The sequence below is a fragment of the Neomonachus schauinslandi genome, chromosome 3, assembly GCF_002201575.2.
Source record: "Neomonachus schauinslandi chromosome 3, ASM220157v2, whole genome shotgun sequence".
NCBI classification, from domain to species: Eukaryota; Metazoa; Chordata; class Mammalia; order Carnivora; family Phocidae; genus Neomonachus; species Neomonachus schauinslandi.
The window spans coordinates 11,041,105-11,055,568 of NC_058405.1; the positions used below are offsets into that span (position 1 = coordinate 11,041,105).

Consider the following 14,464-nt stretch of genomic DNA (forward strand, 5'->3'; position numbering starts at 1 on the left):
AGACACCCTGCCCACCATAACTAATCTTATGATAATGGGTTCTAGCATGAGGCTACTCCTGATTTCAAATCAGAGGGGCCTTGATTCCTGGTGTCCTCTTATGGCCTGATGCCCATGACATGTCTACCCTGGCTCTGACTTTGGACTCCTTCTGAATGTTAATGTTCATTACTATGCCCTCTGGTTTTTACCTTGCTGAAATCTCTGGCCCAGCTGTTCCTGTTGTCTGGTAATACATGTTCCAAATGTTGTTCTAACTAGATTAGACTCAAATCCGGCCTACCCCTTTGGACCCGAAAGCTGGTCCAAGGCAGAAAGGGGCCCTGACTGAATCTTGGGTTTGAGATGAAGATCACAGTGATCAATATATGGTATGCTCTACCAACTACAAAACTAACCCTTCTGTGCTAGACACAGTCAACAAATAAATACAAATCAGTGCCTAGAGCTCAACTGGGCCAAACTGATGACAGCTGCCTTATTCCTTATTAATACATCTCCAATTCTCCAGGCTAACCACCTACAGTTCCTTCAAAGTTCTTTACACAAGATGTATTTCTCATACCATCTCTAATAAGAATATGATTTTCATCATCATAATCACTTTCTTTTGCGCACACACACAAAAAAATGGAAGGATAGTTTATTTTAGTTCTTTTCTAACAACGGTAACATTTACAAATTGTGAAATAACAGACATTAAAATGTAAAGGGCTTTGTCTAGTATCAGAACCATGCGGAGGTAGTCTGTGACTAGGGGTTATATAATCATACTGTGGCTCAATACAAGATATTATTAGACTATGCTTATAGCATATAATAGCATATATTAAAAAACTTATTTTAGTTTTTAAAAAATATATCTGCTATTTTTGTAGGTTCCAAGGTATAATATACAGTAATTTTTTAAAATTACAAAAAGTCCAAATGTGAAATTTCAACAATTTGCAATTGACATATGAAATCTAAGAAAAAAAATCCACGTTTTAGCCATTTAATGGACACTGACCACACAATAATAATTTAAAAAGAAAACTAATTTTTTTTTCACAACAGCTTTCAAGTTTATGGACCAATTAAAATTTTTTAAAAATGCTAAATTAGGGCTAAGCATTTTGCAAGAGACACAACATTTTACATAACACTATCATATCATTAGTTTTCTTTTTTTTTTTTTTTTTAAAGATTTTATTTATTTATTTGACAGAGAGAGAGACAGCGAGAGAGGGAACACAAGCGGGGGCGTGGGAGAGGGAGAAGCAGGCTCCCCGCAGAGCAGGGAGCCCGATGTGGGACTCGATCCCAGAACCCTGGGATCATGACCTGAGCCGAAGGCAGTCGCTTAACCGACTGAGCCACCCAGGCGCCCCATTAGTTTTCATTAGAAATCTTTTTGAGGGACTCTTGGGTGGCTCAATCAGTTAAGCGCTGGACTCCTGATTTCGGCTCAGGTCGTGATCTCAGAGTCCTGAGATCAAGCTCCATGCTGGGCAGAGACTGCTTAGGATTCTCTCCCTCTCCCTCTCCCCCTCCTGCTGCCCCGCCCAGCCCTCCTACCCCCATTCACGTGCATATGCACTCTCTCAAAAAAAAAAAAAAAAAAAAAATCTTTTTAGATCACTTCAGGGGTGCCTGGATACGCATCTGCCTTCAGCTCGGGTAATGATCTCAGAGTTCTGGACTCGAGCCCTGTGTTGGCCTCCCTGCTCAGCAGGGAGTCTGCTTCTCCCTCTCCTTCTGCCCCGCCCCCACGCTCATTCTCGCTTTCTAATAAATAAATAAAATCTTCTAAAAAAAGATCACTTCAATCCCTAGGCAGTAACTAGACTCCTCGATTTTATTCCAATTGTTTTTGTGTTTTATGTCTTATAATTAATCTTTATCTGGGATTCATTTTTGTATTTGGCATAATTTAAGGGGCTAAGATTTCATAAAAAGTAAGAGGCAAAATTCCCACATATACTAATTTCTGTTTATGAGCTCCCTATTCCATTACACTGACATATTTATTCATTTTTCTGTTTTCTGTTTTCAAGTACTTCCATTGTCACACTTTACATCATATTGTTTAGAGAGGCTCAGCAATACATTTTAATACACAAAAGGCCAATTTTTATCATTTTTCATAATTTTCTTGGCTATTTTCAGAAATTTATGAATACATATAAACTTTTTAATCACTTAAGGTAGTGGACCTTGTGACTCTAACTGACAGTACATAAAATCTGTGTATCAGTTTGGGAAAGACTGGCACACCTATCCTTTTGAGTCCCCAAACAATAACTGCTGTGTTTTTCCACCTCTTCGCATCTTACTTCTTTATCCTCGGCAAGATTTTACAGTTTACAGAATCATATAGGTTCTACGTCTTCCCTATTAAATTTCTCCCCACCATTTTACAAGATACTACAGTTAATATGAACAGGGTTGGCTCTTTTCCATTTTCATTTCAAGCTGGCTCTTACTAACAAAAAGAAGAGACACTAACTTTGCATGCTTACCTTGTTGAATTCAGCCACCTTGCCAAATGTGCTTTTAGTAAGCCTAGCAATTTTTAGTAGTATCTTCTGGGTTTTCTAGGGACAAAATTATAAATAGAAGAAGAGAAAATGTTTTCTTTTTAAAATATTTAAATGAGCTTTTTTTCTTTTGTTGGACTTTTTGATCCTCTAAAACAATGATTGATAATAATGGTCCTTTTATAGAATTCATTTGTTCCTGACTTTAAGGGAAATTTTCATAGCATTTCCTTTAAAATTATGTTTGTTATTCGTTTTCAGTAAGTAGGTTTTTAATCAAATTTAGTTTAATTTTATTTCTGATTTCAGAGTGTTTTAATTAGAAAAGGCAACTGAATTTTTACAAACACCTGTTTAGCATTTTTTTTTTTTCTGGCAAGCCATCAGTTTTTATGTTTTTCTAATTGCAATGGATACCATTAACAAGCTTAGGGTTTTTTTAGCTTTGAGGTACCACTTGCATACAAAATGGGCCCATTTAAGTGTGCAATTCAAGAGATATGACAAATGGGTATGTCCATATAAAACATCACAACCGTCTATTTAGAATTTTCCACTACTCCAAAATGCTCCCTTGCATCTCTCCAGTCAAGACCTCTACCCTGCTTTCCCTCCCTGGCCTCAAGCAACTAAATTCTTTTCTGATTTCATATAAATGGAACCAGACAGTAAGTACTCTTTTGTGTCTGTCTTCTTTTGCACATAATATTTTTGAGATTCGCCAGTGTTTCTGAACGCATCAGCAGTTTCTAACATTTGAACGTTAGGAAGTATTCTTTGGCATGAATATACTGCAATTTGTGTAGCCACACACTCCCTGAGGGCTTTCAAAGTAAGTGGGAAGGTGTGATTTGGTTCTAAAAATGAACTCCGGCTACTGAGTGAAGATGAACTGGAAAGTGCAAAGGTGGGAGAAAGGAGGTCCGTGAGAAGCTGTTCGGAGTCCAGGCAAGAGGGCGGCAGCTCAGGCTGGGGTGGTGTGCTAGAGTCTGGCACTGAATGGAGACAAGCCTGCATTCAATTCCCAGCCTCACCTGAACAAGCGACGGCAAGTGCACGGCGCTAAGGTTTGTGAGCAGGTCCACATCTGGGAAAACCTGCAGTTTCGATGAGGGGGTTGAGAACACCTGCTGCCTGTGACCTCCCAGCAACGAAACCCCCACAAGGGCAGCAAGTCTTTTCGCTGACTGAGGAATCCTAAGCACCTAGAACTTTGGGATGTAGATAAAGTGTATTTAAATACTTCTGGATTCTTCCTATCCCTTTGTCAAGTGTGAAGGTAAACAAGAGAACGCTGTCATCTGACACTTGTTTTTCACCTCTGCCACCCCTGATTGAGAACATTCACAAGCACGATCCTGGGAGTCTGGCGGGCCTGAACAGTGAGGTGGCAGAAACCCCGAGAACCTCCAGGCACACAGGACAGACACGGCCTCACACTCCAGTGGTAGATGTGTTCAACAGCAGCAAGGCACTTCCACTTCAAAGTTAGAACCCTAGCCTGAGAGGAGTTCTAGGAGTTTCTCCAATCCATCTTTTGAAACCTTCAGGAGCATTACAGCTTGATACCTCTGCTGCACTCTCTGGTGAAGACAGGCTGGGAAAAGGTACAGCTCTTAATTTAAAAACCCTTAGTCTTTTTGAAACAGTTTCCAGTATCCTAAGACCCTAGACCACTACCTTTAACCTAATAGATTCAGTAAATATGAAAGAAAGCAGAAAAACTTCCTCCTCACAATCAGTCCTCACCTTCGTAGCCTTTGTGGGGATTGGGGTGTATGTTTGGGGGGGATTTCAAACAAAAGCCCCAAACCCCAAATAATGTTTAGGTTCTCCCACCGCTACTCATTAAGTTGCCGGTTACCACATGGAGGTCACATCACAGAGTAGCACCCACCAGGTCTGTGATACACCTCTGTAAACCTTGTGCTATTATCACCCCCATGTGCATGACCCAGTTTTTAAGAAGCCTGATCGGAGTCTCTTAAGTGGCTTTAGTTCTGTCCTCTATTTTTAACAGTCATCTGGTGCCTCCCTTCCAATCTAGTGTTGTCTTAAATGATGCTGACAGATACCTGATCCTGAGCCATGCGTGTTCTCTCTTCGTGGGATGTGGCTTTGCTGATCATCTGCTTCATGTGTAGGCTTCATGTGTTGGGGGATCTGTAGGTAATCTCTCTATGGCCAGTTAGGTTTCTCAGAGAAGAATATTCCACCACTGTGACTGTGAGTACCTGCCTGACTGCCTGCCAGTACTTTGGGAACCAAGTGGGGAATGACGTTTGGGAGAGGGGGCATCACCACATTCAGTATGTCCACACTCACTCAATCCTCTGTCCTCTGGTGTAGAGGGCATCTTATTCTCTACGGAGAAAAATCTCAAAGCTTTTTCCAGATGGGAGAAGAACCACCCTCCTCTAAAGAGTAAGGGATGGAATACAGAGAAATTCTTCCAGAGGTTTTAGACCAGTAGTCTTACTTACAGGAATTTCCCAAGCTATCTGAACCTAATAGTGGCTAAGACTCCTGCAGGTTTCCATGGTGACAATGAGCTATTGCCCCGTTTTTCACGTTGTCAGCTTAGGATTCAACTTTCTTAAGTTGCTAAGTCAGTTAAGAATCACCTTTTGGCTCTTCATTTTCCAGAATGCTACCTCTTCTTTTTGTCCTCATGGACTTGCGTCTTTTAAAAGACTAAATTCAGGGGTGCCTGGTTGGCTCAGTCAATGGAGCTTGTGACTCCTAATCTTAGGGTCATGAGTTCCAGTCCCACATTGGGTGGGGAGCCTACTTAAAAACAAATAAATAATAAAAATAATAAATACTAAAAGCAAGTCAAAGGTTGGGGAAAAATATTTTAAGATTTTATTTATTTTTGAAAGAGAGAGACAGCATGAGTGGTGGGAGCAGAGAGAGAAGCAGACTCCCCCCACTGAGCAGGGAGTCCATTTCGGGACTCGATCCCAGGCCTGAGACGAAGGTAAACACTTAACCGACTGAGCCACCCAGGCGCCCTTTATTTTCTAAATTTTATTTATTTGTCAGAGAGAGAGCGACCACAAGCAGGGGGAGCAGCAGGCAGAGGGAGAAACAGGCTCCGCGTTGAGCAGGGAGCCCAATGCGGGACTCTGGGATCATGACCTGAGCCAAAGGCAGACACTTAAGCACTGAGCCACGCAGGCATCCCGAAATGTGTATACTTAACCTGTCATCTTTACCTCAAATTGGTTAAAGCACTTTTTTCAGTTATTTCCTCAAAAAAGGTATATATAATGATATATTTCTGAATCTTTATTCTAAAATCTCTTTCCATAATTGAGAAGCAAAGGATATGTTAGTTGGGTATAGTACTCTTGGGTCAAGTTCTTTCTAATGAAGTAGATATCTTAAGATTTTCTCATTTCCAGTATATGGAGTCTGAAGATGATTCTCTGCATATGACTTGGTGTTTCTTTTTTCTTTCTAGAAGCTTTAAAAATGTTTTGTTCTTGATATGCCTACAAGAGCTACTTTTTATCATTAATCTTGTCTGAAACTCAACGAATCTTTCCAATGACACTTCAAGGTTTTCTCAAGAACAGTGAAAAGAAAAAAAAAAACCCCGATTATTACTTTTAAAATTAACCTTCCTTTATTTATCCATTTTCTCTTCATGAACTATTATGTACATACAAAATCTCTCGGGTCTTCCTTCTACACCTCTGCTTTCACACCTTATTTCCTTCACTTTACCTTTCTACTACATATTTTGAGAAACTTCCATTTATTCCTTAGGGTCACTAATTTGGTTCTTAGAAGTGGCCATCCTGCCTTTCACTTTGCTGAAACACTTCTAAAAATCAGGTCTTAGTTCATTAAAGTCTTTCTCCTCTAATTTAATGTCCTTAATTAAATTTTCTTACTATTTTTCAGTAAGCTCAGTCATTTGACTCTCATATGAGTTCTAAAACACCTCCCATCCTCAGGGATTCCTTGAGGTCTTCCACCTTAGATGGTAATCCTTTTCCTTTGTACTCATGGCTCTGTTTGCTCTCAATAGTCATGTCAAAGGATTAGGCACCAGTTTGCTGGTAAATGATTAACAACCAACTTGGGTATGAAGAGAAGAGAAACACACCAGTGTGCAGAATTTGCAGTTTCTTTACTGTAAGTACTTTCTCCAAGGCTGATTTCCAACAATCAGCATCTCATCAGAAAGAACAGATTCAGAGATGAGCAGCAGTGCCCTAGAAGAGTCCTTGGAGAGGAGCTACAATGGTCTAAACACTGCCTCATCCTTGAGGTCAACCTTGATTCCCTTGATCAGAATTGGTTACTTTTTTTTCTGTGCTCCAGACATTTTGCCTCTATCTTCACTTAGCACTTATTTTGTCCTGTAGTGTAGTTAGTTCTTTATATATTTATTTCTCTTGTGATATAAGCTCCTAAGTGCAAGGAAAATACATTATTTGTTTTTCAATTTCTTCGAGAGCCTACAGCAATTCTTCATTGAGTGATTTTAATGACTCAAAGGCAACACAGGAGTCCAAGTATCCAAGTACCACTATCACCAGCTAGACCCCAAGACATGATCTTTACTGCCCACCTATTTGTGCTCACCAACCTCTGGCCCAAATTTTTCCTTACACTCTTCTTTCTAGTTTCTCTCTTAACTCAGACAAAAGACTCTACAGGCATAAAATCCTGTGATGGAAACCGAAACTAGCCCTCAAGCAATAACGACTGCCTAAAGAGTTCCAGCTGGCCAGACCACCCAGACCAGTTTGAAATCAACCCCGGACTCAAACCTGAGCAGATGGACATTGGAATGACAGTTATCCTTACTTTTTTGTACTAAAATCTCCACCAAAGGAAGAACACAAGCCTTGTTTACGTAATATACAATGTATGTACAGGCATGTTTCCTTATGGCACATGCGTGACCTTATGCCCGTCTTTACATACTATGACAAGGCTCCCTATCTAAATATTCATCCTAACCCTAAATAATAGGAACCCATGCACCCATGCTCAGAGAGTCACAGCTTTGGAAGTTACTCCCCGTGATCTCCTTATTTGCTGCAAATAAAGTATCCTTTGCGTGACAACTCCACCTGATGTGGTTTCTATCTGTGACTCACCAAGGAGCAAACTCACATTGATTTGGTTACACCACTTTTAAAGGTACAGAAATAAGTGACTAAATTTAATGGTAAAGAGAGAAGTGTAATTAATGGTATATTACTTGTGTTGAATCAAATTTTTACTAAAGATATGCAACTTTCCAGAAGAGAAAAGTTAATTCTGATCATTTCCTTTGATGCAGCAAGAGGTTAAACTGTAGCAAGGCAGCAGAGAAAGGAGTCCAAAGTGTTCATTACAGGCCAACTGAAATGATAGTTCTTAAAATATCTTCTTCCTCATTTTCCCTTTATTCCAAAATCAAAATATTATCTTCCCCATTTTTCATTTATTTTTCAGAATCAAGGAACAATAGCATTTCAACATCAGAATCTAGTAAGTATATATGAAGAACATTTTCCTGTGTAGCCTATGTTTTAGTTTTAAGCACAGTCATTCCAAAGGTCAATCTTAGAACCTTTAGTAACACTGTCCTAGTCTACAAATAAATTCAGGATAATAAACATATATAATAGAAAATTTTAGTGCAGTCATAAAAACAGGCACTTGCCTGTGAACAGTGCCTAGGATAGTTGGACAGATGGGAAGCAGACGGGTAATCCCAAAGGGGCAAAATGACCCGGCCTCAAACATATGGAGAAGATCCTGGATTAACTTCAGTGGCCACTTCCTGCTGTCTCTTTCAGGCACATATATCAAACAATCAAAGATGATACAGTTTAATATATCAAATACCTGCTCTAGGGAAAAACAGGGAGGGAGAAAGAGAGTGATAGGAAGAACAAGAGACAGTAGCCATTCAGAGAAGAACAGACATGAAAATAATATGAGGGAAGACAGTAAGAGGTCCACATTAAGAATGGCAAAGCTAGGTGTGTATTTTTGAAGTGCTTATAGGCATTCTAAAACAATATATAGCATACTCTAAAACCCTGTATGATTTATGATTTTGAATCCTACCAGAACTGAACGAGTACTGAAACAGGGGGAGGTGGAAACTCTATGTTCAATTACTGGCCATTTATTGTATTTTATATTATATACTTTATTACATTACTGGCCATTTAGCCTTATCACGCTCTCTGAGCTTTTGTTTCCTCACATGTAAAATAAAGGCTGAGATTAAATAATGGTCCTTCTAACAACTTATAACAATTTTTAAAACTGTTCCTATCTTATATGAGCATTAAGAGAATTAGACTGTCCATGCTGATAATGCCCTATCAAAACAGAAATGTAATATATTAAGTTTACCCTGGAAAATGGCAATGTTAGGTTTTTAAGTAAATTTCTGAGTTCTCCTAAGAACGTGGAACATTGGGGCGCCTGTTCTGTAAAATCTAAACTAAGAAATTGCTTTGTAAATGTATTCAAAAGCCCAATACATGGAGTTGACCTGAATCTATACACAGCCCCTAATATGACTGAGTCATCTTACACACTAAAATACTCTAAATGGATCTAAAGAACCCTTGCCATTTGTGAGAAAAAAATCTCATCCTCACATATCCCCAAATTCATCAGAAACATATGCAGATACTTCTGGCTTTTACTGGAATAACATTTCCATTAAGTCACATGGAAGTCCTATTGGTTTATCTCACATATTAACCACGTTTTTTTTGTTGTTTTTTTAATTTTTTTTTTGAAGATTTTATTTATTTGAGAGAGAGAGAATGAGAGAGAGAAAGAGAGAGAGAGCACATGGGGGGGGGAAGAGGGAGAAGCAGACTCCCCGCTGAGCGGGGAGCCCGATGCGGGACTCGATCCCGGGACTCCAGGATCATGACCTGAGCCGAAGGCAGTCGCTCAACCAACTGAGCCACCCAGGCGCCCCTTAACCACGTTTTTAATGCTCACTAATGGGTTTTCTCGGTCTCTCACTTGAGCAATTTTTCTACCACCGGAAACACTCACAGGTAACTTCAGAATGCTAAATTTCACATTCCCCTCATTACTTTATTAAAAGCTTCATTTTATGGATAAAAACAATCTTCTTAAACATCTTCATTTTCATTAATAGGAATAGCATGTGGTATTCTGAAATTTTTAGTGCTAATTTTCATAAAGTTTTAATCATTAGAGTTCCTGCATATACCCATATAATGTAGCAGCAGGGAATACAAATTTGAATTGGCTTTCAGAAACCAGAAGATCAGGTAGGCTAATGCTCTGTCTACATGTTTTACTTCAACACTGGACTCATACCACATTCCACATAGCTGAATTCCTCACTCAACAAAATGATGGATTATTGCACATTCATGAGTCACTCATGAATACTCAAAATCACGAATGTCAATAGTCTAGGATACTCTATGTTAATAAATCTAGTACAGTATGGGCTAAAGGCCTTAATTTCAAAACAGAAAAGTTATACATTAAAATAAAGTATAAAAGTAATAACTTTAATACAGTAAAATACTTCAGTGCATACAAACCTTTAAAGCCATCAGGATATACATCAGAAAGAAATTTAGTGTTGATGTCTCCTTCTATAAAGCGTGAGTTGATTATCACCTCTCGGAGTAATGCAATATTATGTGTAACTCCTAAAAAAAAAAAAAAAAAGATATCAGATTGAATTAGAGAACGAGTCAGTTAGAAGTCTCTTACTATCCAGAGAATCTGTGTCTTATGACCATGCAAGAACCAGACAAGATTATTCATCTCCTCGACTTCAAGTAATAACAAAAAGTGTCTGAAGCTATGGTAGCAATAAAACACCAAATGCAAACCTAAGAAGCTTATGCTGCCTAGTCAGTTCAATAGGGAAATTAATGTCTTTTCAGTAAATGGTACTGAAACAACTAGATATCCATTTGGGAAAAAAGAAAAACCCTAACTCAGACCCATACACCAAAATTAACCCACACTGGATCACAAATCAAATGTAAAACCTAAAACTGTAAGACTTACAGAAAATACAGGAGAAAATTCTGATTCTTGAGGTAGGCAACAGATTCTTGGGTAGTACACGAAAACCGTGAGCCACAAAAAAAGTGTACTTTATCAAAATTTAAAAGTCTGCTTCAAAGGATACAGTTAAGCAAATGAAATGGCAAGCTGAGAGAAAATGTTCACAACACATGTATCAGACAAAAAAATTTGCATCTGGAATATATAAAGAATGCTTAAAACACAGTAAGATGACAGAGCAAAAAATGGGCAAAGGATCTGAACAGACATTTCACAAAAGATGATACACAAATGAGAAGTTGCTGCACACCACTATCATCAAAGAAATACAACGAGATGCCCCCAAACACCAAATTAAAGTGGCTAAAGGTTAAAAGACAGAAACAGCACGTCAGTGGGGATGTGGCAGGACGGAAGTGTCACACCCCGTGGTTGGGATATAAATGGCACAGTCCCTTGGAACTGCTTGGTAGGTTCTTAGAAAGTTAAACATACACTCACACATATGACTCAGACAAGTCACTCCTAAATATCTGCCCAAGTTAAATAAAAACACAGACCTATACAAACAGTTATACACAAAAGTTATTAGCTTTATTTGCCATAGTCAAAACTGGAAACAATCTAAATGTCAATCAATAGATGAATGAATTAGCAAAATGTAATTTGTCCATTCAATGGAATTCTATTTAGCAATAAAAAGAAATGAATTACTAAAATACACAAGGATGAATCTCAAAATAATACACTGAATTTAACGAGACTACTGTAGGAGTCCATTAACATAAATTTCAGAAAAGTCTCAACAACATACAGTGACAGAAAGCAGATCACCTGGTTGCACTGGGACAGGGATAGAAAGGTGGTGGACTGCAAAGGCAATGAGGAAACTTTTGGAGGTGACGGAAAGATAGATACAATAGCAATATACGTTTAAAAGATAGTATCTTGACTGTGGTGATAGCTTCACAGATGGACACATATGTCAAAACTCATGCAACTGAATACTCTAAATATGAGAAGTTCATTTTATGTCAAGTATACTTCAATCAGTAGAAGAGGAGGAGAAAGAGAGAAAGAAAGAAGGGGAAGGTAAGGGAGAAAAGCTTGTGATCCAATAGGAAACTCAGAAACACTGAGCCTAATACACAAGGACTCCTACAAAGTTAAAATAGGTAACTGCCGGGCACCTGGGTGGCTCAGTCGGTTAAGCGACTGCCTTCGGCTCAGGTCATGATCCTGGAGTCCCTGGATCGAGTCCCGCATCGGGCTCCCTGCTCGGCGGGGAGTCTGCTTCTCCCTCTGACCCTCCCACCTCTCATGTGCTCTCTCGCTCTCTCTCCTTCTCTCTCAAATAAATAAAAATCTTAAAAAAAAAAAAAAATAGGTAACTGCCACAAGAAGGATTCAAACAGTATTGGGTGAGTTCTGTGAGACAGAAGGACTTTAGGAAGAGAGTATTTGATCTTGGTCACGCATATCACAAAGATGTAAAGAGGACTAAAAGGGAGGATGAGAGCATGTCAAATCCAAGGGAAGCGGGAATTCGATCAGGCTTCCTCAAGAGGAGAAGGACTAGAGCATGACAGAGCTGCATTAATGTGAGGTTTACTAATTCCTTCCAATTTCTTCATCCCACTTCCTTACCCACTTCCTCATCTATACCATTCTGCTGCATAACAAACCCAGAAAGCCTGATTCTGATCTTGCTTCAGTCTTACAGAGTGCTCACTTTCACAAAAATTATTCCCAAGTAAGCAAAGAATCAGACCCTCAGGCTCAAGCACCAGATCTACCCCTCACCTTGGGGAAGCGATTTTGCCTCTCAAAGATTTAGTCTGTCATCTGTAAAATGGTGATCCCAACAGAACCTATTTTGCATTATCATCATGAGGTAACGCTTAAGGCAATGCCAGGCACTCAGGAAGGTGCATTAATGTTGTGTTCACTGATCCTTCCAAAAGAGAACGGATGCAGAGCAGAAGACAGCGCGCAGTTAATACACAGCAGACAGCAGTTGTGCTCCATCGGGAGTCTCCGCACTAACCTCTCTCCCTAACTTCCAGCTTCACATCCTGCACGAGTCCCGTTCCTCCGAAGTTTACAACTCTTTCTATCCACAGGACACAGCCATCCTAATAGGCAGCAGTCAGCAAACTCAGCCTGCAAATCCGACTGTCCCCTATTTTTGTAAATCAAGTGTTTCTGGAATACAGCTGTGTTTACATCCGATGTATGTGCTACAAGAGTCAAGCAGTTCTAACAAAGACCGTGTGATCCACGAAGTCGAAGTGGTTAACTCTCTAGTCCTTCCCAGAAAAGGTTGCTCCCATTTGCTGTAAGGTTTTCAGCAATGCTGACACTCTGAGCGAATTAATCGCTACCTATCAACATTGACTCTACACCTACTGCTCATGTGCAATTAGACATCACAGGAAAGAAAGTAAGAGCCAACATTGCATATGACAGTATGGCACCTGCTTTGGGGGAACTTTCAGGAACCAGTCACAGAATAAGAAAATTACAAGGAGAAAGGAGATTTAAAAATAAGAACATCGTGATCCAGAGAGACTGAATCATTTATCTAAAGTTTAGTAAAATAGAAATTACAATAGCAATATATGTTTAAAAAATATGGCAGCCTGTGGGTTTCCCCTAAAATGTGCTTTTCATTTTTCCTTAAATGTTCTGCCTTAGCAGAATGAAAGACCCCACAGACACAGACTCTACCTATCTGTCTTACAGCTGGACCTGACAAACTAATTCCTAGACGAGGGGCTGGAAGGTAGAGCAACGCATCCAACTCCGGCCTCACTTACTTGCAAAAAATTGCTTGGGCTTCCTTTCCTCCCTCTTCCTATGGGCTTCTTGATATGGCAGGAACTCAGCTCTGGAAATGAAGGTGTAGCAGAGCAACACGACGGGGGTGTGGAGGGGGAAGGGGTGTATCTCCTGGAATGACCACAGGACACAAACTTGCCCCATCAGCATAGACCAGCCAGACAGTTAAATGAGAAGTAAATAATTTTCAGGGAACCTGAGTGGCTTAAGCATCCGACTCTCAACCACCTGAGTGGTTAAGCATCTGACTCTTAATTTCGGCTCAGGTCATGATCTCAGGGTTTTGAGATCGAGCCCCATGTTGGGCTCTGTGCTGGGAGTGGAACCTGCTTGAGATTCTCTCTCCCTCTCTCTCCGCCCCTCCCCCTCAAACCCCCTTCTTAAAAAAAAAAAAATTAGCAAATAATTTTCTATCTTATTTATACCACTGTATTTAAGAATCTTTGTTACAGCAGGTTATCCTGTACTCTAATGTATACATATGGGGAAGAAGGGCATACCTTTCAATATGATTTCCCATCTCTGAGCCAACCAACTTAATACATCCACCTAGGCATTGCTCTAGGCATCTCTGCATATTAGACCATGCTACCTAGCAACCCTGTGCGAAACTCTGAGCATCTCTATTCCTGACTCAGAAGATACCAGGTGACTAAAACTTTTATAAAAACCAATTTTCAATCTATTCAAACTACCTCAAAACATTTAGAGAAAGTTCCAAATTAAAATATTAATGCTATTCCTTTAGCTAAACTTCCATGGAAGAAGTTATCACCTATAGACAATGACCTTGTAAATATCATTCATAGGACATGCCCTGGACAAAGGCACAGTTAACCCAACCTTGCTCTGTGGGTAATGACTAGAAGGGCTGTTGTAATTATGCCTATTTCTATGAGGAAAGTATTGGAAGGTATAAGAACCTTCTGATGACACAAATATACCTAACAAATCATTGCAAAAATGTGACATCTGCCTATATTATAGGTGATATTTGGGTAGATGAAAATGAAGAGCAATTGAAAGCAACATGCTAGGAGTGCTTAGAAAGACAAACTCAGTAA

General features: G+C 39.5%; 1 protein-coding gene across 7 annotated transcripts in view; it reads right to left on the minus strand.

The window, feature by feature from the left end:
• The window catches only part of PCCA (propionyl-CoA carboxylase subunit alpha), a 402,221-nt gene that overhangs the window by 181,021 nt on the left and 206,736 nt on the right, over window positions 1–14,464 (minus strand). For all 7 annotated transcript variants that reach the window (XM_044913521.1, XM_044913520.1, XM_044913518.1 and 4 more), the window contains one exon: window positions 10,082–10,192. In XM_044913521.1, coding sequence (XP_044769456.1) covers window positions 10,082–10,192 — 111 coding nt within the window. The remainder of the gene's footprint in view (window positions 1–10,081; window positions 10,193–14,464) is intronic.